Here is a 26,800-nt window from a genome sequence, read left to right as displayed (position 1 = left end):
TCATGATCTTACCCTTGGTGAGTTCAAGCCCCACATGGGGCTCTGTGCTAACAGCTCAGAGCCTGGAGCCTCCTTCGAATTCTGTGTCTTCCCCTCTCTCTGCCCCTCTCTCACTCACACTCTGTCTCTCAAAAATAAACAAACATTAAAAAAGATTAAAATTTAAAGTTAAGTCTTCTGAAGATCTGAATAAACCCCAGATTTCTTATGCTGCCTGGACCAAGGCCAAACTGCAAGCCAGAGTTAGAGTTTCCTAAAGTGACTCAGGACCCACGTTTGCTAGAGAATTTAACATAGTTACTCCAACTTACCACCCTGCTTTCTCAGATTTGTATCAGTCAGGCCATGTGCTTGTTGGTGAGAACCAGGCCTAATGTGGGATGAAACTAACCCCATGAGAACATCCTAAAGGATTTAGAGAAATAAACCCCTAACTTTTGGCAAGATGCTAGAACAGTCACTGGAAATCTTCACTGGGCAATTACAGTAGCTTTTTCCAAGCCTGCTGATTGAGGAAAAAAACTCAGGCTTGCACACAAAAGCCTGATGAACCTATTCATGACCATTATAATCAGCTTGTCTATAAAGAAGATTCTGGTCTTCCTTTAGAGGCTGAATCCACCTGGGTAGTTTAACTCTGTTTACTGAGATCTTTTAAAGGACCAGCATAAAATGGGAAATTGTGTCCACTCCAGAATTAGCTAGCTTGGCAAACAAGCTCTCTCACACGCTAGAGGAGTCACCTCAAAGAATAACCACTAGGGGCGCCTGGGTGGCTCAGTCGGTTAAGCGTCCAACTTCAGCTCAGGTCACAATCTCGCGGTCCATGAGTTCGAGCCCCGCGTCAGGCTCTGGGCTGATGGCTCAGAGCCTGAAGCCTGCTTCCAATTCTGTGTCTCCTTCTCTCTCTGCCCCTCCCCCATTCGTGCTCTGTCTTTCTCTGTCTCAAAAATAAATAAACGTTAAAAAAATTTAAAAAAAAAGAATAACCACTAATTTTCTCAATTTTCTTTTTTTTTAATGTTTTTTTTTTAATGTTTTTATTTATTTTTGAGACAGAGAGAGACAGAGCATGAGCAGGGGAGGGGCAGAGAGAGAGAGGGAGACAGAGAATCTGAAGCAGGTTCCAGGCTCTGAGCTGTCAGCACAGAGCCCGACGCGAGGCTCAAACTCACGAAGTGTGAGATCATGACCTGAGCTGAAGTTGGATGTTTAACCGACTGAGCCACCTAGGCGCCCCGTCTCAACTTTCTACTCTGGCAAATGAAGGGCCCTAACAGACCAAAACCCCCTGGCTTTCTGCTATCACTGCAAAGGGCCAGGGCACTGGAAAAAAGATCGTTACAAACATAAGCATTTCAGAAGCCTTCAGCCCTCTAGCCAGCTTTTCCAATGTCTTCTTAATTCCCAGTGACGGGGCTCTGAGAACCTACAGGGGCTCCTCCCAGTCCTCCCTCTTCCCCCCCCCCCCCCCAGTTCTCCCTCTTAATCAGCTTGGAAAAACCACTCTCCAGACTAAGAATGAATCTCTTTGTCTCAGTGACCCCAGAGCTGCATTCTCGGGGCTCAACAGCACTGCTATAAAGTAGGTCCTGTCTCACAGCATGAAAACAGTTCAAATAGTGGGGGTCTCTCATAAACCTCAACAGGTCCCTGTCTCTGCACCTGTTCCCATTTAGGCCCTTTGAGATTCCCATCCTTTTTTCCTTAATTTCTCTACCCCATTCATTTACTAGGCCAAGATTTCTTAGGAAAGTATCATGCCAGAATTTCTCCCAAAAGAAAAATAATTCTAGAATCAAAATCACCACGGGGCACCTATGTGGCTCAGTAGGTTAAGGAACTGACTCTTGATTTCAACTCATGATCTCATGGTTTGTGGGACTGAGCCCCACACTGGGGTCTGCACTGATAGCGTGGAGCCTGCTTCGGTCGGTCTCTCTCTCTCTCTCCCTCCCTCCCTCCCCGCCTCTCACCCTCTCACCCTCTCTTTAAAACTAAATAAACTTAAAAACAAATTGCCAACCAGGTGAATTAAATGACCCTTCAACATCTTTTATTTGCTCCATCTCTAATGTCACTATAAAGGAGTCTGGGGACGCTGAGCACTTATCCCTATTGGATCAGTAGGGATAGATTCCTTTATGGGCAGATTCCTCCACTGATACTGGCAGAATTCACAGTGCACCTCCCATCAATATTCAAACAGATCCCTCAACACCTCTCCCCAAAAGTATACTAAAAAAAGAAACCCTTTGGGGTGCCTGGGTGGTTCGGTCGGTTAAGTGTCTGACTTCAGCTCAGGTCATGATCTCACGGTCCGTGAGTTCAAGCCCCGCGTCAGGCTCTGTGCTGACAGCTCAGAGCCTGGAGCCTGTTTCAGATTCTGTGTCTCCCTCTCTCTCTGCCCCTCCCCCGTTCATGCTCTGTCTCTCTCTGTCTCAAAAATAAATAAACGTTAAAAAAATTAAAAATAAATAAATAAATAAATAAATAAATAAATAAATAAATAAAAGAAACCCTTTAAGGCATCAAGCCCATAATACGGCACCATGGACTCAGGGTCTTATTATCCCCTGCGCTAGTCCCTGTGATACCCCAATTTTATCTGTGAGAAGACCCAGTAGCCAAGAATGGAGGTTAGTCCAGGACCTCAGAGCAATAAATAACAACATTATCCCTCGATGCCCTGTTGTTCCTAACCCCCACACACTGACATCTGTTTACACTGAAAGCAAATTCTTTACTATAACTGTTCTATACAGTGCATTTTTAGTCTCCAGTTGATAAGGACAGCCAGTATCTTCTTGTTTTCATTTGGGAAGAACAGTACTATACCTGGACAGTAATGCTCCAGGGTTATACAGATAATCCTTCTTAACTTTTTACAAACCTTAAAAGCTGATTTGGAAGATATAAAATCTTCTGCAGGCTCTGGTTGGTTACAACATGGAGATGATTTGCTTCTCTGCTCCCTTTCTCAAACCTCTTCACAGGAGACAGCATTCACCTGTTCGAACTTTTGGCCTTAGGGGCACCTGGCTGGCTCAGTCGGTGGCGCATGTGGCTCTTGATCTCGGGGTTGTGTTCAAGCCCCACACTAGGTGTAGCAATTACTTAAAAATAATAATATCTTTTAAAAAATACAAAAACAAAACAAAACAAAACAAAACAAAACACTTTGGCCTTAAAAAGACATAAAGTCTCTTTTTTTTTTTCGGTTTGCTCAAACTCCGGTTCCATTCCAAAACCACATTTTGCATTCAGATGAAACTCCTCATTACTGCTTAACACTGACAGATTACCTTTTGATTTCCATGAAATTTACAGGAAACTCCTCTAACCAATGCAAATTTTTCATGGCTTGCTGATAGTTCTTATTTATAGGGTGAAAATGGTAAATCCTGTGCTGGGAATGCTAGTGCGACTCCTTCTGAAGCCACTGAGGCAGCACCTTCACCTTTAGCTACTTTAGCCCAAAGGGCAGAGTTATAAACCCTTACTTGAGCTTATACCTTAGCCCAAGGTAAAACAGTAAATGTTTATATTGATAGTTGCTATGCCTTTGGGGTAACTCGTGACTTTGGAATGTTACGGAAATAACCAAGTGTCCCTACCTGCAATGGGGACAAAATCAAGTATGGTTCCTATGTCCAAAATTTATCAGATGCCATACTTCTGCTGGTTGCTCTGGCTACTGTTAAGATTACTGTGCATTCCAGATTCACTCCCTGAAGGCCAAATTAAACACCTTGCTGGTATTTCCACCAAAAACACTGTTCTCAAGGAAACTAATGGCCTAACCTCTGTCACGTTCCAAAAGGATGTTCTCCCAAACGATAATTTGGGAAAAGCGACCAGAGATACCCAACAATTGGCCCCAGAGAAGGAAAAACAATATTGGAAATCTAATAATTGTTGGCTCAATACAAAGAGAACCCTGGTTTGGACAAAATAATCATCCATCCCTACCAGCAATTCTCAAATTCCTCCTACTTACCGCTGTACGTGCCTTAAACCATTAGTCTACTGACAAAATGATCTCATTCAAGAGCCAGTATGTTTTGATAATATTGATAAATATGTTTGGGTCATGGTTTGTATGTTTTTCACTGGACACACAAACTAATCACAGTGATTTCCTGTACTTCTTCTGGAGCCCCAAGGAAGAAGTCATGACTTTGTCCATGGGACTTCCACCTGCTGGGAAATCTTGCAATCATGTGAAGCCTCAAAACAAAAGTAATGTGAAAGACAGCAACCAAGGCTTGGTGACATCTGAGACCCCAGATTAAATTAGACCTGAAGCTAGAATTCCCTTGGTCTTTAAGTTTACATGAGCCAATGGATTCCTTTTTCCATTTTAATCAAATTTGAGCAGCTTCCTGCATTTATAACTAAAACCATCTTAGTTTTCTTCCTCTCCAATCACACCTTTTCTGTTCTACCTCCCCACACTTCCTAAATGCGGGTTGTATTTCTACACCATATCCTTAATGATCACTCCACTGCCATCAGCCTCTCTTCTATGGACTCATCCTCCATAACACGAGTTGTGTCCCCTCCCCCAAGCTACAGCACTACACTTCAGCCTTCGTGTCTGACCAGCACCCCAAACTCAATAGGTCCAAACTTATCACCTCCTTTCCAACCCACACAAGCTCTTCTGTCTTCCTTCAATACCCTAATCAACCTGAGATGTACTCCATGGGAAGCACATCCTCATCACTGTCTCCAACCCCTGTTGAAAACTACAGACCCCAAATGGTGTCACTTACACCAAGTTCCCATACCAGAGCTTAGTACCTAATCTAATTGCAGTTTCAACCTCCCCCAGAAATGTAGTCTTAACTGTGCAGTCAGGAAGTTCTGGTCAATGGCAGTAAGTATGCCACATGGCCCTCTTCATCCCCCAAATGAAGAAAAGTAATCTGCATGAGAAGACCTTCAGCTTCTCCCCACTTGCCTGGAACAATCCTTTTCTTTAGCTAGTAACTTTCTCCCCCGCACCCCCTCCCAAAAAAAACCTTCCATTCTATACAACTCCTCAGAGCTCCCCTCTATTTGCTAGATGGGATGCTGCCTGATTCATGAATCATTTAAGAAAAACCAATTCAGTCTTTAAAATTCACTTAGTTGAACTGTTGTTAACACCCCCCACCCACCCTTCACCTCATCAGTTCTCAAACCGTGTGACCTTCTCACTTACAGGGTCTTCCCTTATTCCCATTCCCACTGCTAGTACCCTTGCTGAAGTCTGCACGTCAACCTCTCTCTACTATGCTGGTCTCTCAATTGCTTTCTCCACCAATTCCTCCTTTCTCTAATTTATTCTGCACACACTCCCAAATTAATCTTCATGAAGCACAGTTCTGATCACACCCCGCCTCCACTCATCTTTGCCTAGTGAATTAAAGACCAACTGCCTCCCTTTCCGGGGCCTCCACACTCTGCACACACCACATGCTCCCACCAAACACAACTAACTACACTTTGGCCCTGATTACATCCCACTCTTCCTTCTCTCCCTTGCTCCTTGCCTTTTCTCCTCCCTGCTCATCCCTTAAATCCCATCTTAGAAGCCACCAAGACTCCAGGAAGGTCTTCCCTGATTCTCATCTATAGTAGGAATAAAAAAAATGCTCCCTCCCTCAATATAAATTGACTTCCTAGGAACCTGTGGATATTACCTTACATTGCAGAAGAGTAAATATTCCCTCATATGGCAAACGGCGTGACTGAATTAAGGATCTTGAAAGGAGGTGTATTCTGGCCCCTAAATGCAGTCACTTGTACCCTTATAAGAGGGGGGCAGAGAAAAATCTGAGAGAGGAGGGGCAATGTGGCCAAAAGCCAAGGAATGCCAATAGTCACCAGAAGCAGGGCAGAGGCAAGGCACAGGATCCCCCCTAGATCTGAAAGGGGTACAGGCCGGCCAACACTTTCATTTCAGCCTGCTGGCCTCCAGAAGTGAGAGAATAAACTTCTGTTGTTTCAGATCACCCAGTTCGTGGTAATTTGTTAGAAGAGCCCCAGGAAATAAACAGCCCATCCTTCCCACCAGCTTTATCTCCTACAAATAAAGTTCCCACAGGATGTTACTTACACCTCTCTCACACCATTTGTTGCCCAAGTGTATTTATGTCAAGAGGGAACTTTCCATAATCTGATTTGATTTCGAACTCCTCAAAAATCGGGACTGCACTATTCATCTTTATCTTGAGTGCTCCTTGCCTTGAATTTGGTAAAAGCTACATAAGTGTTTTTTTAAAAACTCACTGAATTTTAATCAAATTCATCAACCTTTATCTACAAAGCCTAGAATCATGGAAGGCCAGCATTTCTCTGGGGAAGACCACCCTAGAGCTACAGCGCTACAAATCCAACTGGTGACTAAAAGGGTTGCATTTTCATCCTTCCCAAAGGTTAAAATGACTGGAAGGCCCCAGGGGGCGCCCATAAAACCCAGGGTGGCAATGAGCTATATTTCCAGACAGTCATAATGTTGCCAGGAAAAATGAATAAGTGGGCAGAGTAAAACCTTTTAGAGCCCTGAATGGTTCAGACCTGCCCTACAAAAGGTAGGTCTGTGCACATTTCCCTTGAACAATGGGAAATGCTCCAGGAAGAGTAAGAACACATTTGTCCTTTGAGCTGATCGGACTAATTAGTGGAAGGGCCCTTCCAACACTAACACTTCAAAATGCTACCCTCATATTAAAAAAACACCCACTTTGTTCTTCATAACACTACTACCACCTGAAATTATTACACATTTGTCTGCCTCCACTGGAGCACAAACTCCATGTAGAAGGGACTTTGGGGGGGCGCCTGGGGGGCTCAATCGGTTAAGCCTCCGACTTCAGCTCAGGTCACGATCTCATGGTTCATGGGTTCGAGCCTCTCATAGGGCTCTCTGCTCTCAGCACAGAGCCTGCTTCAAATCCTGTCTCCCTCTCTCTCTGCCCTTCCCCCATTCACTCTCCCCCCCCCAAAAAAACAAAAGTTAAAATAAACATAAAAAAAAAAAAAAAAGAAGGGACGTTGGTTATTCACTGCTACATCCCCATGGCCTACAACACTGTCTGATATATCTGAGGTCCCCAGTAGTACAGGTTTCTTCAGAAAGGGAGGAAGAGTGGGAAGATGACAAGTTAAGGAACAATTAAACAGTTCTCCGTTTCTGACTCTGTAGGTTAAAACAGCAAGCATAACTTCTCACATAACCAGTCGCTCTGCACGAAATGGTCCCGTCTCACTGTGTTCCCCCAGATTTGCACATTCCCTAAGTAGAAGGAGTGGGAATTTTTTAAGAATGTCCTAAGGATGAGGCATCAAACATCCAAGAGAATAAAGGTGGTAGGAGAATGAGAAAATAATCTCCAGCAGCTACTGACAGCTTTCCTGTCCAGCAATCTTGCAAAAGGGAAATACCTGCTTCCTGCAGCTCGGGCTTCTAGAAGCTAAGCCCCTGTCCAACTGGTTGTTGCCCCAGACAGATGCAACAACCAAGAAAATCACTCACCATCTTTGCAACAGGTGCAGCTGTGGCGGCCACTCCAGTCTCTGCACTGTGGACAGGCTGGCTCTTGTGCCCACCCAATTCTGTCTCAGCTGACAGTTGAGGTTTGATGAATAAACTCTAACACCTCAGTAATCTGGCATTAAGGAGAAATCTGCGAATCCACAGTGAAACTTCTCAATAACCAAAATGTACCTACTTCATCAACAAAAAATGGCTTTTAATGTTCAGGATTGTAAATCTTCTACCCAAAGATTATTATGCACTTCTGCAAGGAGGACACTTATTTAACAGGGCATCATTCTAGGTTTCCTTCGTTAAAAAAAAAAAAAAAAATTCAGCTGAGTAAATTTTAAAGCTCTCATTGGCTTTTTTGAATGATTCTTGAATAGGGCGGCATCCCTCTAGAAGACAGAAAGGAGCTCTGACAAGCTGTACAAAATGAAAGACTTTTATAGGCAGAAGGGAGTAGGAATAAGGAAGTCACGCTAGGCCCAAGCAGATTGGTTACTGTGAGATCGTTTTCCTTTAGGGGACAACAGGGGTCTATAAGGCAGATTACCTAACTGGTGCTATCAGATGACTTCTGACTGGTTTAAGATTCCATTTCTGCGAGAGCCAAAACTAAGTTTCAGTTTGGTGATGTAATGCTTAGCGAAAGTGACTCCATTTTTGGGCCAGCTATGTTGTTTTCAACACCTGAAATCTCTACTGTTCTTCTGGCTGGGCAGGACTCAGGGGCTAATGAATAAAGATGCCGCCTGCCCCAATAGTACAGACCCCGTGCTTCATGCTTAAGTTTGAATCCCAGAGTATCTTCCCTCATTATCAGGCCACTGGCTAGCTGCAGACCTGTCTTGAGAGTGTTTCCAAGCTGCCTCTCTCCCAGAGAACTCTATCAAGGATGGAGAACTCAGATGGCCCAGGTTCTTAGAACTAGGCCTGACCTGAGAATAGACACAGGGCGTGAGTAATTCACAGCTCAAGAGGGTCCTCAGGCTCAGTGCCCAATCAAGGACTTCTAGGCATGCGCTGTTAGACACCAGCCCCTGCTGCTCTCAGAGCATTTACTCCAAGAGGTCGTGGCTGGGAGCAATAATCTCTCAATCAGAAAGGCTTGAGAATGACAGGACCACATGACACTTAGGCCCTGCAGGTAAGTTTCCTGCAGCCTGAGGGAGACACGGGGTGAGAAGAATTATCTATCTGTAGGCTTCTACACAGAGAGAAGGAAATGCAGGTCACCACAGTGCTTTGTGGCAGGTGACAGGGAGGAGCTGTCTACACCCAGTCCAATTCATCTGTCATACCTGCATGCTATCTATACACCAGCAGAGTTTCATTCTATTAGGGGGAGGCAGAGGATGAATGCCATGACAGCCTCCAAACCACACAACCTCCAAAACAGTGAGCAAATGTATACCATTCATATTCACAAAAACATTTGCGGTACTTAAGAATACTGGAATTCACTAAGGCTACATTAATAATGAATATCAATCCTGTAAACACAAGTAAGAGGGAGTGATAAACTAGACAAAAACAAAAAGGCTGCAACCGACTTTCCAAAGAAACAAGTCTATCTCAAGAAGAGATCTCAGAGGCACGGGGAAAGGGGGAACCAGTATACGCTGTGTGATCTTAGAAGAAATAACGTCACCTTCTGGGCCTCAGCTTTTTCACCCATAAGAAAGAAACAATTCTTGTCTCAGGGGTATTGGGGAGATAAAATAAGGTAGGTGTTTTTCAGACTGTGGATTGAAACTTACTGGGTCTTAAAATCAATTCAGTGGATCACAACTAGCAAAAAATAAAATCAAATATGGCGCCAGAAGTCAAGCTACTCCTGAAAGGGGTACACGTCATGTTAACATAATGTGGCACTTCAGTATTAGAAATAAATCCTGACATGCCAATATTTTCTTTTTGCTCTACAACAACTCTAGTCACTACGCTCAACAAATTCTTCCTGCAACCAGAGCCCTGGTTCTCACTGCCTGGCCAGCTGCTAATCTTCACAGCTGACTTAACACCACTCCACCTTCTGACAACCATATGTGCTAGGGACAGCTAAGTCTGACAGCAACCAAGGAGCTTATGACCAAGTCGGCAGGAGAGCTGTGCTCTCAAGCTTTCTTCTCCCAGGGACAGTCAGTTTTGCCTCCCTGCCGGGAACATCATGACAGATCAACACGCCTTTACTGAATCTCATGGGACCTGCACAAATCTAAGACAAGGAGTCCAACTCCAGAGACTTTCTTTGCTGATGAGACAGCACCTACCCAGAATTTGAACAATCTCCATAGGAGACTGGAGAAGGAAGGAAGATGAAGAAATGGGGTGCAGGAATAGAGAGGGTGCCACAGAGGAGCTGGGGCTGAGGTGGGCATCAGGGGATGAGGGCTCTATGCCACGCGTGCTTCACATTGCTGTAGCCTCGAGCCTCCTTGCAGCCTGCAGGGCCTGTGCTGAGATGCCCCTGCTTCCAGCATGCAGGCCCCAAGGAACTCTGGGGCCACTGCCCCCACTTCCTCTCTCCAAGACTATTGCAGAGTGAGGCAAGTACTCTCCCACCCCCATGGGGCCCTGTTGGCCAACGCTGAGACACTCACAGGTCTTCCTGTGTTAGGGCCAATTTGGCCAAACCATGGAAGAAAATGACTGGGGAGACCAGGAGGCCAGGAAGGCAGAATGGCAAAACAAAAGTGCATGGAACTCAGATTCAGCCTCCCTGGGTGCAAATTCTCACTTGAATTTTGGGCCTTTTAGCTCATCCTTGTAAAATCAGAGCCAATACTTTTTTTTTTTTTTTTTTTTTTGAGAGAGGGAGAGAGAGTGCATGTGTGTGAGGAGGGGAGGGGCAGAGAGAGTGGGAGAGAGAGAGTCCCAAGCAGGCTCCACGCTGTCAGTACAGAGCCAGATGCAGGGCTTGATTCCACGAACTGTGAGATCATGACCTGAGCCAAAATCAAGAATCAGACACTTAACCAACTGAGCCACCCAGGCATCCTGCAACCAATACTTATAATCCAGGAAGCCTGCCTTTAGATATACATACAAGTGGCCAGCTGGTCGCTGCATGATCAGTCAGGCCGTATAATAACATCACAGCCCTACTGAACAGCGCCCCCTGGCCCTCAAATACCTGCCAGGTGATCACTGCACCATGTCTATGAAAAACAAATCATCATTGTAAAAAAAAAATCCTTTAGGAACAATGTCACTTTAGCTCTTTCAGCTCCCTTAACTATTAAAAAAAAAAAACTCTTATAATACGGCCATGCCAACAGAAAAAAATCAGGAGAGACAATTTGCCAAATACAAATAACCTGTATACTTATTTAACCTCACTAATAATCAATGACATAAAAAAGAAAATGGCCATAGAAGCCATCTTCTCACATCAGGGTGAATAAATAGATAAAGAGAATATTCACTGTGAACGAGGCTTGGAGAAAACCAGTACACTCACATAGGGCTCACACAAATATAAATTAGTACCACCTTTCTGAAAGGCAATTTGGAAAGACGTATTAAGAGCCTTTAAATGATTCACATCTCCTCTGATCTAGCCATTCCTTGATGAGAACTATATCCAAAATGAGTATCTGGAGAAACGTATCATTTACACGAGGATGTGCATCACACCATTATAAGAAGAAACAATTTATATGATCTACTTAACGAAAATAGGGAAAAACACCAAGCAGCCAGAGAAAAAAGATTAGCAGGACGTGATAAAAATGTTAGCAGCAGCTACATTCTGGGTAGTAAAATTAAAGGTAACTTAAATTTTTTAATATTTTCTCATCACCTCCACATTTTCCACCAAACAAGTATTGCTTCCATAATTTAAAAAAAGTACTAAATGGATACATCTAAGCCTCTCAATTCCTCTGTGCTGACATCTCTACTGGCTTCCCCCTAAACTCTCTGGTCTGGCCCTCAAGGCCTTCCCATTGGGACCCCTGACTCATTCTTGGTCCATCTTTCCAGACACATTCCTGCTCCTCCAGCTCAAATGTCACCACCCCACAAGACTTTCCTCCGCCCCCGCCCAGGCAGTGCTGAACACTTCAGAATGATGAGCAAGCCCTAGAATCCCACACGGATGACCATAGGAGGCAACATGAGATTCTTCAAAAGTAACCAAAACAACCAGCCCCCGAGGTCAGCTTCCACAACCACATCACCTATACTGAACTCATCAAAGCTAAGAGAGATCTGTGACGAATGAAGATGGACACCCCAGGCCAAATTTCCCTGGAAAAAAGGGGAGCCCTGAAAAATCTCAAGCCATCCTGGGTTCCCATCCCCTTTTTGGTCCCCTGGACACTAAAAGTCTTTGTTTTCAACTTCAAATAGTGGCTCATTCTCGTACTTTGGACATTTTTTTAAATCTTATTAATAACAGTATTTATTTGTCTTTCTTCTGTCAAACCCTGAGCCAACCACTTTCCACAGGCTGCCTGGGGAGGTATAGGAAAAGGAACATACAGGGCAGATGAGACCCAGGAAAAAAATCTATGGGAGGTGGAGACAGCTACTTCACATGGCAAAGGAGGTGAGAAAGCCCACCATCAGGAAAAAGAGCCCCATGGCCTCCAAGAAGGCAAAGCCCAGGACGACACAGAAGAAGAGCTGTTGCTTCAGAGAAGGGTTCCTGACATAACCAACGATGGAAGTACCAAACACTGTCCCAATTCCAGCCCCAGAGCCAGCCACCCCTCCCGCGGCAGCCCCAGCCCCAATGAACTTGGCTGCTGTGTGGACGTCCCTTGAAATGGCACTGGTTTGGAAGCTGTGACTGGGAATAAGTAAGGCATGGGACTGCCAAAGCTGCTAAGGCTCTCAACTTTCAGTGGTTTTAACACCACTGCTCAACAGCTGAGAAGTGCTCCTGACAAAGAAGGGGTGGAGACAAACTCTGCCAGGTGTACATTTTCAGGGGACGAGGGGCTGTGGCAGGAGAGCTGTGCCCAGTGCAGAGAAGACAGAGAGCTCCTATTTTAGATACTTTAAGACCAATGAGAAATGTAAGAGTCGTGTTAGAATGCCAAACCCAACACTCCAGATAATTCTTCCTGAGATCCAGGAAACAGGATGTCTAACCATTTCTCCTAGGACTCAAGCAGGACCCTCAAGCAGAACGATGAGATGCCACCTGTCTGATAAAAAGCCTCTAGGAAAGGCGAATATCTCTGGCAGAAATGGCCCTTTGTCAGAAGTGCTCAAAATAGCTACTCTGCCATGGCGTGTTTTCAGCAGACCACTATGTGAAAACTGAAAATTCTCTGTACAGAGAACTCTATGGAACAGACAGAAGATAGAAATGGCAACTGTTCTGGAAAACTGAGAGTCTGGCTGACATCCCTGTAAGAAAATAAAGCCCATGTGGCTCTTGTTCGCCCAACACTATAGGAGATGACAGACATCAGTCTCAACACGGCACAGAGCAGATTGTAGTGGGAGATTCTATTTAAACTAGCCAGGGAAGAAGGTCCTTGGGCTTCTACAACTACCCTCATACTCAAAGTAGGATGGGACACTATACACCTACAGTGGAAGGGAACAGAAAAGATTCATGATTTATGCCTTCGGAGGTAAGCCCCTGGAAAAAACTGGCTACAGGCAATCAGAATGCAGGCTGGCTCGTCAGTCCCCCTGAGCCTGCTTACACATGCGACATAATGGGACCCCTTCTCAACTGATTATTTTTCCACCGATGACCTCTTATTTAGAAGACTATTATTATTTTGAAGACTGAACTTATTAGTAACTGATTCATTTCTCCAAAGAAAACTGCCATGTCGCACTAGGACCCTAACCATGGCATGCTTATTAGGCCCTTCAGGTAGCAAGACAGCCCTGCCAGGATTTCCAGCAATTGACTGTTCCAACATCTAGGGAACATACATTTCCGCTGCATTGGTGGAAAGAGGCTACATGTGCGATAATCATTTTTACCTGAAACCATCTTGTTAAAGCAGCACCACCGCTGGCTATCTTGAACAGGTACAATTTCTTAAGAATTAAGATCATCATTTTAGGGGCACCTGGCTGGCTCAGTCGGTAGAGCATGCAACTCTTGATCTGGGGTCGTGAGGTCAAGCCTCACGTTGAGGATAGAGATAACTTAAAAAAAGAACAAGAAGATTGTCATTTTAGGTAACATTTACTGCTCTGCCCTATAGAGAGATCACAAGATATAAATTAGAGGAGGGGTATGAAACTGAGAGCCTTTTTTTTTTTCTCTACCTTTAGAAAAATGTTGCTGGACATAGTTGGGAACTACGGGGATGCAGGGAGTTTTCTGGATATTACTCTTGTTTGCCAGACATTTATGGACCACTCACCAATAGATCCCCAAGGCCTGTGCCTGGACGGTTCTCCCACTAAGCAGCAGGCAGCTCCTTGTGCTTGATCCCCTGGCCCTTCTTTCCCATTCCCACACCTGTGAAACAGCCCCTCTTTTCTCCTTGCCTGGCTGTCAGTGACTCGGCTGTCTACCACCACCAGAGGAGACCCTGAGCCACCGAAACTGGACTTTTCTACTCTCTACCTTCATCTTCCCACAGCTTTGCTTCTTCACTGCTATGTAGAATGCCTGCCAATTTTTCATAGGCATCTTCAGGCCCATGGAAGTGCTCACAGTTCTCCGTTTGTCCCAACATCCATTCTCCTTTCCTTCCATCGTAACAGGAACCCCAAGGTTTAGTCAAGCACACAACCACCAAGAGGGAGCATTTCCCAGCTTCCCTTGCAGCCAGACAAGGACATGTGAGAGTTCTGGCCAATGGGATAGATGCAGAAATAGTGCATTTCCTAGAAAGAGTCCTTACAGGAAAGGACTCTCTCCTTCCCTTCTTCCTCTTGGAATATGAAAGTGATGGCTGCAATTCCAGCAGCCATCCTGTACCAGGGGGTGGAAGTCACCCGACTCATGATGGTAAACAGCAAGATGAGAAGAAACCTGAATCCTTGACACTGTGAAGCTGCTGGAATGCCCACCTCCAGACTTCTTTTGTGTGAGGAAGAAGTGTATCTATACTTCTGTCTTGTTTAAGCCACTATCATTTGTGGTTTTCAGTCACATGTAGCTTAACAGGGCAGCAACTACTTTTTGGTACAGAAGCCAGAGACTTTCTGGTAATGCTTAAAGAAACAGGTTATAAACACACACAGTACTGGTTATTTCATAAGATAATAGAAGCTAATAAATATTGTAAGAGTTTAACAAAATCCATTAAATGAGCCACGTATAAAGCTTTTATATTTGTACACATGTATACAAGTTTGCAGTTCAGAAAAATTTAGCCCCATCACCTTCTGAGATACTATCTTCCATGAAAGGATTTTTTGGACCATTGTGGGAAACAGTGGTGGCAAGGTAAAACCTTGTCTACTACTCATTCTACTTGATCTACTTGAAAAGCTGTGTTTCTTTTTTCTCAAAAACTTGTTCTTTTAGGATCTGGTAGCACACCTCTCTCCTGACTCTTCCTTGGTCCCCTGCCCAGTCTCATCTCCTCCACCAGCCAACTCCAGTCAAACACAGGCCCTTCCTAAGGTCGCTCGTCAGCTCTTGCCCTTCTTAATGTCAAGAGCAGAAGCCCGGAATTCACAGGTGTCATCAGTCAAGAGCAACCATTTTTATCCTTCGCCCCCAACACAGAACAACAAAGGGTTGCAACAGCCTGCTTCTAATGTAAGATCAACTCAGTCTCTCAAAACTGAAAACTTCCTGTTGGTAAAAGCAGACAGAGCGCATGCCTTTTGACCTCAATATCCCACTGAAATGAATGTCATTAAGCACAGTAAGGAATAAAACCATGGCCTTTTAGGCGGAAATAGTAGGGGACTGGGACCATCCATGGATGTGAGATTTTAACAAATTTCTGGATAACAAAGTAGACTGAAGAACTAAGATGGAGGAAATGAAACAAAGTGTAGACAAGAGTATACACTTCGGAAGGCTGCAGAGAAAGTAGAACCCCTCTGCCCTCCACCACCCTGGAGGGTTCTGGATTGAGATCTGACATATGGGATGGTGGATGGCATTTAGGAGGTCCCACTCCCTAACCGCTCAACCTAAAATGAAGTCTATCGCGCAACAGGCCCCATCTAAGCACAACAGAGTCTCAGACAATTTCCCAGTCTGGAGAGAGGTGAGCCAAGACATTGCTATGTGTCTTCCTCATCCTCTCCTTGTCCAAATGGGAAAACTTATTTGGATTATCCTGCCTCCTTCCTCCTGTCCCAACTGTCCTTGAAGAAGAGAGGGATGGAAGATAACTTTTAGTTCGTCGTCACCAGACCCAGTGAGACCACTGGACATCAAATGGTGACACGGAACTCTGGGCTGCATAGAAGGACTAGCAACTGGATGGGCTTGGTGCCGCCTGCCTTGGGAGGAAGTGAGGTGTTCTGCAGGCCGGAAGAAGAGACTGTATTAAGTAAGCACACCCTGTGAACCCTCCCCAGTTCGTGTTTGCCTGGGAACATAGGCACAGATTGTTAATATGCAAACTTCAAACAATGCACATGATCTTCAACATGAGGTTTTCAGTCAATGTTTATGTAAGAAACAAATGTGTATTTATGTCTCAAAAATCCATTTGGCATTTAAAAAAATATTTTTAATGTTTATTTATTCTTGAGAGAGAGAGAGCGCACAAGCAGGAGAGGGGCAGAGAGAGAGAGGGAGACACAGAATCCAAAGGAGGCTCCAGGCTCTGAGCTGTCAGCACAGAGCCGAACGTGGGGCCCAAACCCACGAACTGCAAGATCATGACCTGAGCTGAAGTAGGAAGCTTAACTGACTGAACCACCCAGGTGCCCCGATTTTGCATTTTTAACAAAACAATGCATGGGGAAATTTTCAAGTTACATTCCAAATAACACTGGGAGGACGTCAGAATCATTAGATAAATTTCAAGTCATTAGTCAAAATTCAAAAGGAATGTACAGTCTCCAGAATTACTGGAATTTTGAGAGTCGCACTGGCAACATATGCTTTGTGAATATATAAGAGGTTTTCCTTTAGAAAAAAAAAAATGACATGATGTCTTACAACATCATACAAAGAAATTTTTAATGTAACAACCAGGAACGTAATGTAGCTACATTCTGTAGTATTTTCATCCTAAAGCACGGTCCACAAGAAGATGAAAGCTGGCCAGTTTAGGAAGCTCTGCTACAACACCAGGCAAAGGTGAGTGGGTTGCCCAGTTTGACCATCCACCTAATAATGGATCCTGTCATTAGGGTGACCATATAACGTATCCTCCAAACTGGGACACTGGAGGGCAAAGGAGAATGTCACCCACCTCATCTACATCCATTAGCAAAGACTGCTTCAATCCTTCTCTTCCTTGGTGAGTAATAATGCAGTTCATTAAAGCTGCAGTTCTTGATTTTTTTTTGCTTTTTTTTTTTAATTCTCAAGACCTCTTTACACTCTTAATTACTGAGGACCTCAATAGTTCTCTATGTAGGTTATATGCATCAATATTTGCCATTATTGGAAATTAAAACAGAAATCCCTAAAATACAAGAATACACCAATGTGGCGGTTCCTAAAAATATTAAACACAGAATTACAGTATGATCCGGCAATTCCACTTTGGGGTCTCTGCCCAAAATAACTGAAAGCAGAGATCCCAACAGATACTTGTACACCCATGTTTATGGCAGCATTATTCCCAATTTGGGTGGTTTGCAGGCTGGGGCTACTACCAAGAACACTGCTTTCAATATTCTAGAACTTATCTTTTAGTGAACATTATATACAGATTTCTACCAGGTAATCACCTAGGATCTATCCTAGGTCGTAAGATTTGTGTATAAAATAGGCATTAGTAAGTATCTGCCAAACAGTTTCCCAGAGTAATTGTACCAGTTTATACTATCCCAAACAGTATATGAACTCCACGTATGTGCCGTCCCTTAGTATTTTCAGTCTTCTTAATCCCAGCCATGCTGGTGGGTGTGCAGTGGAAATCTCATTGTGGCTAATGATGTTGGGCACACTTTCATATGTTTATTGACCGTCTAAAGAGCCTTTTTAAAACTGAGTTGTCTTTTTTACATGTTCATTTTGTTGAAATTATTTATGTAGATTCTGGATATGAGTCTTGTGTCAAGTACTTTTTTTTTATAAATATCTTCTCATCTGTAGACTTCCTTTTCATTTAGTTTAATAAACAGAAGTTCTTAATTTTAAGGTAGCTCTATTTATAGATTGTTTCTTTTATAGTTCGTGTTTTCATTAGGGACTTTTAAATATCACTATACCATTATCATACCTATAAAAATTCATAATTCCTTTATATTAAATCTCCAATATTCAAATTTACACAAAATTTTCAATTCTTTTTTCATAGCAGTTTCATTAAATCAAGATCCAAATGAGGTCTAGAAATCATTAACATGCCTTAAGTCTTTTAATCTGTAGGTTTTATCATATCTATTGCTCACACACACACACACACCCTTTTTTTAAGTGGGTCAAGATGTCTCTTGCCATGTATTTTTTAAAGTAACCAGGTCATTTGTCCAGTGGTGTTTTTCAACGTGTTCTCCTGTCCTTTGAATTTCCTGTCAACTAGCACTTAGAACTAAAGTCTTGATCAGGCTCAGGTATGATTTTTGGACAAGATTCTTCCATCAGTAGTACTGTGTACTTCCATCAGGAGATCCACAGTGTCTGGCTGTCTCTGTCATGGTAGCAGCATTGATGGTTATGGTCTCATTCTATCAATTCAATGGGGAGTTGAATATATTAATATTCTATAACTCCTTTTCCATTTATTTACCCTATAAAAAGAAACTTTTTTTTTTTTAATGCTTATTTATTTTTGAGAGAGAGCACGCGCCAACAGAGAAGGGGCACAGAGAGAGGAAGACAGAATCTGAAGCAGGCTCCAGGCTCTGAGCTGTCAGCACAGAGCCTGACACAGGGCTTCAACTCACAAAGCAATGAGATCATGACCTGAGCCAAGTCGGAGGCTTAACTGAGCCACCCGGGGGTGGGGGGGCCTGTAAAGAGAAACTTCTAATCAACTATTTGGTTACTCTAAGGTACAGTTCCTATGGGAAAAGCATGATAATGCCTCAAACCCATTCTAAGCCCCATTATCCAGATGAGAAAACTGAGGCAAATTATTGGGGGAGCCAAGTTATAAACCAAGCAGTCCAACTAGGAGTCAGTGCTTATAATCACTAGGCTATAATGCCTCGTCTAAGATCAGGAAACAAATAAATACTCCGTATGTCTCTGTGGGAGAGGAGAGACCACAGAGATAGACACTCTCATGAAGTTAGGGTGCTACAAATTTACTGCAGGAAGGAAACATATTAATTGTGTCAAAAGCTTAGACAACGTACATCCCTTTTTGAATCAGCAGTTCTAAACATAGAACTTATCTAAGGGCAGAAAGGGTTTTATGCAAGTGCAGAAAGGGTTTTTTGTGTTATTTTGTTTTAACAAGGGTACTTCCTGCAGCATGCTTACAATGCAAAAACACTTAAAACAACTTAAGAGCCTGACTGGTTCGATAAGTTAAGGTACAGCCACACAATGAAATGACACATGACCAAAGAAAGGACACTGGTTCATTGTTTACAGACTTGAACAATGTTTACGGCATATTCTTAAGTAAAACGGAGTTATAAAACAGTAGTATATATAATACAGGAAGGTGCAATGTGTATAAAAAGAAAGGCTATACACCAAAACACCAACAGTGGTTGGTTATCTCTGAATGGCAGGCTGAAGGTGATTTCTTTTCTTTTTGGTGCTTGTACAATGAATATCTTTTATTTCCATCTGTTTCTTTCATAATGAGAAAAAGTTTGATATATTGTTTACAAAGAACTTAATGAACCTTAACGATGTGGGAAAATGCTTCTGACAGCATAAAAAAGGAAGCTATCAGATCATACATGGTAACTACAATTACAGACATGTGTAGCAACATGCATTTGAACAATGGTTGTTTCTCTGCATTACAGGATTACAGATGGATTTTGTTCTCCTATGTATACATTTCTGTGATTTCTACAATAAATATATGCCTGGTAAAGTATTGAGATGGAGAAGATCCAAAATGGATTTTGAGAAAATAAGATTTAAATAGGTAGAGTGTAGAGAAAGAGCACAATTCAGGGGTTGGAGACAGCAAGAGCCAAGACTGATACCACAGGGTCACCAAGCAAGAGGAGGGACCAGTTAAGAGAGAAGGCTATGAAGGACCAAGTTTAAGAGATCTGAAAAAGGGGCCAGAATTCTTTTTTCCCGTGTAATTTACAGGATGGTTTCAGAGCTGTCAGAGGACAGAAAGGACAGATGGACTAGAACCGACCATGCAAATTCTGAAAGAACAGAGCTCAATTAGAAGGGTTCACAATACTGCTGAACTATGTGAAATACACAAGAGCAACAGGTAAGGAATCTGGGTAACACCTGGGTAGAACCTGTGACCTAGATGCGGTGAGGGAGCAGAGACACTGGGACCAACGGATTTTAAGCTGGAGCAACTCAGAGATAGGATTCTACTTGCACAGGAGACAGAAAGAGGCTCAATGTCTAGAACAAGACAAGTCAGATTTGAGATAGTCACTGATTAAGGGATATGCACTGGGGAATGTCCTCCAAGCCACTGGAACCACCAGGACTAGCAGGACACAGGTTGTGGGGAGGAGGCTCTGAGAATCACCCACTGAGGAATCTGGGGTCAATGACAGAGATCCTCTCAACACCAGAGACCCAGGAGCAGAGAGCATTGTCAGGAAATCCTAGTCTCAAGGGCTCTTTCAAAAACACAGCGGAGTCTCCAGAGAAGCCCCAGGCTGGCCCTGTGGTGACCCTAATACAAAGGACATCTGACTTTGGAAAGACCTCTCAGGTCCCGCACCAACAGCAGGCATTCAGGAGCCCCACAACCTGGCTTGAGAGGCTGCCTCTGCGGAGAACTGGGTAGGAGCGAAGCTGCAAGTCACAGTGAACCCTTTGCACCTTTTGAATTCTGAACCATGCACTGTCCAGTCAAAATGACACAATAAGGTCTTGAAAAGGTCACTCAACTGAATGGGCCCTATGCCATCTCCACTGCTGGGGCAAACAGCAGAAGAACAAAGATCAGGGACCAGCAGGGCAAGCTGCCTAGTGGAACCAGCCTACCATCACTGGCACTGCACCACCACACGACAAGGCTTGGAAGGCAAGAACTCTGCCCAATGTCGGGAACAAATTCGTATTTTTCCAAAAAGACCCTGGCAAAAATACCAGTCAAGAGTCAGGGTCTCTATGTCTCTTTCACAAACCAGAGGCAGTACAGCACATGAAAGGCCATGCTTTCTCACACCCAGCAGCCTCCAGCACCAGTCAGGAAAGTCAGGGAGGCTGTCAGAGCACAGGGAACAAGAAGCTGTGTGCAGGAGAGTTACTCTGCAAGTCTGCAAACAAGTTCAACATACTCCACCTGGGTGGATCCGAGAACGGATGGAAGGGCGCACAAATCAGAAACACAGTAGTCCCTAGTCTGCAGTTTTGCCTTCCGAGGTCCCAGTTACCCGCAGTCGACCAGGGTCTGGAAGCAGGCGATCCTCCTGAGGTATCGTCAAAAGGTCAACAGTAGCCAACTGCCAAGTCACAGTGCCTACATCATTCACCTCACTGCGCCTCATCACTTCGACGTCTTATCATCTCACATTGTCACAAGAAGGGCAAGTACAGAGCAGTATTTTGAGAGACAGAACACACGTAACTTTTATTATAGTACATGGCTATAATTATTCTATTTTAACACTGTTGTTAATCTCTTACTGCACCTAATGTACAAATTAAGCTTTAGCATAGGTATGTACGTATAGTAAAAAAACACAGTATATACAGGGTTCGGTGAGATCTGTAGTTGTGGGCATCCACTAGGGTCCTGAAACACGTCCCCTGCAGATGGGGGGTGGGGGGCTAATGTATTGATGCTCACATTCTTTCAAACAGTTTAAAGGAGGATCATTTGCAACCTTTTGCAACTGTGAAATTAGTTACAAGATTCATTTAGGGGCAAAGTTAGATTTCTCCAAATATTTGGAGCCCAAACCGGTATAAAATCCAGAACATTTTCTTCACGAACAAAGACACCAGCCCTCCTCCCTCAGAGACAACAAAGACTGAACACAGCAGACCCTGGATTCAGGGGATGTTCTAACGAGAAGGTATGTTGAATACTGAGTGACTGATTACTGCTGGAACAGACAGTTCCGATACTATGAGTCATCATCCGGAAAGCAGGCTCACAGACAGCTCAGAAGGAGAAGCCCACACCACGCCGGGAGCTCCTTCCAAGGACACCCAAATGGCTCCCCCAAAGGATGGGCTTCAAAATCTAGAAATCACCAGTCATCCAGTAACGGGGAAAACTAGGCCTAATCAACTTTTTCTGCCAATTTTTTTCCCTCAGAATCTCCACATTTGAGAATTTTGATACATATATATACATATACACACACACATTGAAAAATGTTGCTATTTTTCTGATTTTTATAGCCACATAAGAAAAACAGGTGATATCTGGGCATGTTTTATATCAAAGCCAATCTGTATTGGAGCTTTTAAAGTCTGTAAATTAAGTCTATACCTGTGAAGGCAGCATATGCAACATGAGAGAAAAAAACAGAAATTAGAAAACCTTTATACTAGGACCCATTCTGCCTCTAACGAGCAGTGTGCTCTTCAGCAAGTAAACCCCCTGGGATGTGGTATCCTCTTGTATAAAATAATGACCCCTAAGATCCTTCTAGTTCTAACACCCAATGAGAATAAACTTTTTAAAAGATATAAATTCTTCTAATGAAATATCACAAATGTGTGCAAACACAAAACATTTCAAACAAAATTAGCTATTTTTTTTAAATGTTTATTTTTGAGAGAGAGAGAGACAGAGCGTGAGTGGGGGAGGAGCAGCGAGAGAATCCAAAGCAGGGTCCAGGATCTGAGCTGTCAGCACAGAGCCCGACCTGGGGCTCGAACCCACCAATGGTGAGATCATGACCTGAGCCGAAGTCAGACGCTTAACCGACTGAGCCACCCAGGCACCCCCAAAATTAGCTTTTTGAACAAAAAAAGATTTTAAGTAAATTTCTACACCAAGAGTAGGGTTCAAACTTAACAACTCTGAGATCAAGAGTCACACGCTCTACCTACTGAGCCAGCTAAGTGCCTCAAAATTAGCTTTTTAAAAAAATTAGTATTGAGTAGTCATAAAATGGGAGGTAATTGAGCTTTTAAAATTACAGTTTGATCAACATAAATAAGAAACTTAAAATGGCAGGTTATACGACAAATCTTGCACCTTCTCTCCCTGTTTAAGAGCCATAGTCGAGGGGCACCTTGGTGGCTTATTCAGTTAAGTGTCTGACTTCGGCTCAGGTAGTGATCTCACGGCTTGTGAGTTCGAGCCCCGCATTGGGCTCTGTGCTGACAGCTCAGAGCCTGGAACCTGCTTAGGTTCTGTGTCTCCTTCCCTCTCTGCCCCTCCCCCACTTGTGCTCTCTGTCTCTCTCAGAAATGAATGTAAAAAAAAAAACAAAAAAAGAAGAACCATAGTTAAAGTTTACTGATTTTTCAATACCAAAGTATTTCTCAATGTTAAAAAAAAAAAAAGTTGAAATACAGCATTTCTCCTACATCTGTAGTTTTATAGCTCTTAAAATAAGATGTTATTTCAGTAGTTCACTCTTAAAAATCAGAAAAACAGGGGAGCCTGCATGCCAGCTAAGCATCTGACTCTTGATTTTGTTCAGGTCATGATCTCACGGTTTGTAGGATCGAGCCCAGTATCAGGAACTGTGCTGACAACGCAGAGCCTGCTTGGGATTCTCTCTCTCTCCCTCTCTCTGACCCTCCTTCCTTCACCCCCACCCCCACTCAAGGGCGCTTGCGTGCTCTCTCTCTCAAAATAAATAAACATTTTTTTAAAAATCAGAAAAACACTTTTAATTACTAACCACTGTCCTAAAACATATTATAGTTAGTGCAGTAAAGGGAAGACAATTGCATATAGCGATGCTGCTTCTACAGCCTGTGTTTCTGAGCACTGAAAAATTCAGCAAGAAAATGAAGTCAAAAGATAGGTCAAGGAAGGCCAAGCCCTATCGGTAACACTTTCCTTAAAAAGTGATGAATAGGGAAAGACTACTCCAAAAACTCATAACTTGATGATTTAATTATCTTACAAGAGTGGAAGGTGAAGATTATTTTTTCTATAAAACTGTATTTTAGCCAAAGGCAACATTAGCTAACCCATTATCACAATGTGACTATTCCTGCCCTACCCTACGTAACATGCATATTCATTTAATCCACAGGAATATCCTATGAAGCACATACTATTGCTTTTTAGGAATGGACAAACTGAGGTGTTTATACAAGTGCCTTGCTCAGAGTTACCCTGCTGTGCTCAAAGTGGCACAGCCCCTTTCCAAATGATGTCACTATTTCCTCCCCATTCTGGTTTCATCCATCAAAGGAAGCTTTGAAACAAGTAAAGCTCTAATTTAAGTAGCACTCTAGCACCTAAATACAGCAGCCTTCACTCTAACCTTCAAAACAAAGTCTCCTGAAATGTCAACCCAAACATAAATTTTAAGATGCCAATCTTTTGGCCCACGTTTCATCCTTTTCTTTTCTAACCTCCATTGGAAAAACGTGGTTGGGCAGAAAGAGGATCATTCCCAAAGCTTAAATTCCAAGTTTCTTAAATTTGGCAACAATACTGTGCTTTTGGGACTTTAAAATTATAAGCACGGCTCCCAGAGGAAAACATTTCCTTTATTAGCAATTGGCTTTGAAAATTCCATTCTAGGATGCTAAATATAACAAAATACCTTCTGACTTCTAATAAACACATTCTCCAGATTATTTTGAAACTAATGATTGCTTATTTACAAAACAATTTTGCCACAACCGTTAAGCAACTGGAACATTTTAAAGAGCCTTTTAAATTTGTTCCAGTTCTTTTAATGAATTGACCTGGTATTATTTTCTGGATTCTTCTACCATGAAATAAGAAAGTCCTCATTTCACAATTCATTTTTTTTTAAAGAGATATACTTGTTTTATTACTTCTAATTTTGTTTTAACACAAGAATATCAACAAAGCCAGAGTCACGGAAATAGGTGTTTCAAACTCTGAAATAGAGTAAATATTATTAAAGACTCTACTATATGCATTCATCAAAGGCAAAGAAAACATTTCACGGTTGTTAAACTGTACCTTTATTATTAAACATACCATACGTGATAGTTCAGAAATACTGAGCGACTGGGTGAGGAGCTGAGTGCCCTGTTCTGGGCTAATGGACTACATCAATCAGCTTTTAACTGAATGCAGTAGCCTCTGTGATTTAGGAACAAGCACTTAGTGGAGCTCACCACCCCAGGCATTGTCATTGTATAAGTGGCTTAAGTGCAGCTGTGAAAATTTAAGGTATCTTTTAGCTGGACAGCTCCTCCTGTCCTCCCTACCTAAAAACAAGGAAGGAGAAAGTAATTAAGACGCAACCGGCACTTTTTCTCTGGGAGGTGGACCCAAGGAGTTGGGTGGGGAGGCTAAAAACTTTCACCTCATAATCCCAAGGGTCGTGGGTAGGCGGTTTTGTTTTCACCAGTAAGTACGTCTATTACAAATAGCTTTTCAAAAATTATAGCCCACTGGCTATCATGCCTTCTTTTTATCTCCCTCTCTTCCCACCTTTTAGGCCACAAAGTCCCATTAACATGAGGTCTGATCTCTCACCCTTAAACAGGGCTACACACCTACAAACATTTGAATATTCACCAACTAGTACATGCAGGGTAGCACAGAGTTCTTTTAGGCCCAACCAGAACATTTAATAGGAAGATAAAGAGACTTCAAAGTACCGTTTCCCTGCAAGTGATTCCTAAACTTCCGCTGAAGCCCTAAATTTTCTCCAAAATTTGCCCTTGGACGATCCACTGTCAAGAACAAAAAACTTGTTTAACACCCTATTATCTTTCACCCAAAACACTGCTCCTAGTGTAACTGCTCTGTTGACACTGTCACCAAATCTTGTGTTTTCTTCCTCCTTCCTGGCGTCTCCCTAATGCCCCTTTCCTCCAGTTACCATGCAAGCAACATACATAAGTGGGTGCTGTAGGCCTGGTGTAGGGCAACAGGGATTGGTGGGAACTGCTGTTCCTCAACTCCAGCCCCACGTTAATCAGGTGGGAATATGACGGCAGACCCTCCAACTCCCCACACAGGCCCGAAGTTCAGACAGTTGGGAGAAACCTTCTGGTTTTTAAAATAGCACGTCAACCAAAGCAAACATGTGCAGGTCACACACTGACAACCTCCAAGTTAACCAGGGTCTTCGATTCTGGCCCAGGCTCCCTCGGTCCATTCTACACATCACTGGCAGATGAATTTACCAAATACACTGCTCCTGAAGCTTGAAATACTACCGCGAAGTCCCAATCCTTAGGCTGTCATTCCACCTCCACAGAACAAACCACTCTCCACCTTCCTCAGCTCCCCTACACAAATCTTGCACTTCAGTCGGAGGTGTCGACTCCCCTCATCCCTCACCCCCCAACCAGCTGCATCCCCACCAAGATGGCCTCTTTTTTTACCTTCCTGCTCTAACCCATCAATGCCCACTCTCGAAGGAAGGAAGATATACGGGGAGTATACCTTCCATCACCTGCTGACGACGTGAGTCAAGAGACTTCTCTGCTTAATTGAAAGCCACGGGATTCAACTTTCAAGAAAGGATTTAAATCTCCTAAGAAGCAAAGCCCATGGCCTTGTCTTGATAGCCGCCTCCCTGCCCAAATAACATTTTAAAGGAGAGCAGAGAGCCTCAGACGAACTCAGGGGAGTCTCCTGCCAAAGAAGGCTTTATGGGGTCTTGACGTCTCCACACCAGGAAGGCCTCGGGGAGGTGAGAGAATGGAAGGGGACCCCAACCAACCCTGCGAGGCAGGTGGCCGCGCGCAACCTCCCGCGCGCTCCCTCCTGCGCCCGGGAGATGCCACCCCGCAACCAGATCCCAGGGCCCGGACCTTCCGCCCCCTGATGCGCGCTCCGCCGGGGCCCCCACCCAAAGACCCTGGGCGCTACCCAGGCCCGGGGCCGCAGTGGGCCACGACAAAGGGTCAGAGAACCAGACGACCCCCAGCGCGCCCCCCCGCCCCGCGAACCTGCGGGGGACGCCGCTGCCCATCCGCGCCCACTCCGACGCCGCCGCTAC

The 26,800-nt window shown here is 43.7% G+C and overlaps 2 protein-coding genes across 3 annotated transcripts in view; both read right to left on the bottom strand.

Moving 5' to 3' along the window:
- The window catches only part of CDS2 (CDP-diacylglycerol synthase 2), a 56,099-nt gene that overhangs the window by 28,962 nt on the left and 337 nt on the right, over window positions 1-26,800 (bottom strand). Inside the window, exon 1 of one of the 2 annotated variants that reach the window (XM_045053846.1) lies at window positions 21,007-21,137. The exons of the other annotated variant lie outside the window; for it this stretch is intronic. The gene's annotated coding sequence lies outside the window, so the exon portion shown is untranslated. Of the gene's footprint in view, window positions 1-21,006; window positions 21,138-26,800 lie in introns of those variants that run through there. 2 annotated transcript variants of the gene reach the window in all.
- On the bottom strand, window positions 11,923-16,261 carry LOC101087828 (ATP synthase subunit 9, mitochondrial-like). The gene is given in 2 exon segments (XM_045053848.1): window positions 11,923-12,189; window positions 12,192-16,261. Coding segments are annotated over 2 exon segments (276 nt in total). The 5' UTR covers window positions 12,349-16,261; the 3' UTR covers window positions 11,923-12,070.

This window comes from Felis catus, chromosome A3, assembly GCF_018350175.1.
Source record: "Felis catus isolate Fca126 chromosome A3, F.catus_Fca126_mat1.0, whole genome shotgun sequence".
Lineage (NCBI taxonomy): Eukaryota > Metazoa > Chordata > Mammalia > Carnivora > Felidae > Felis > Felis catus.
Note: the sequence above shows the minus strand (reverse complement) of the source record. Positions and strands in the feature narration are given on the sequence as shown.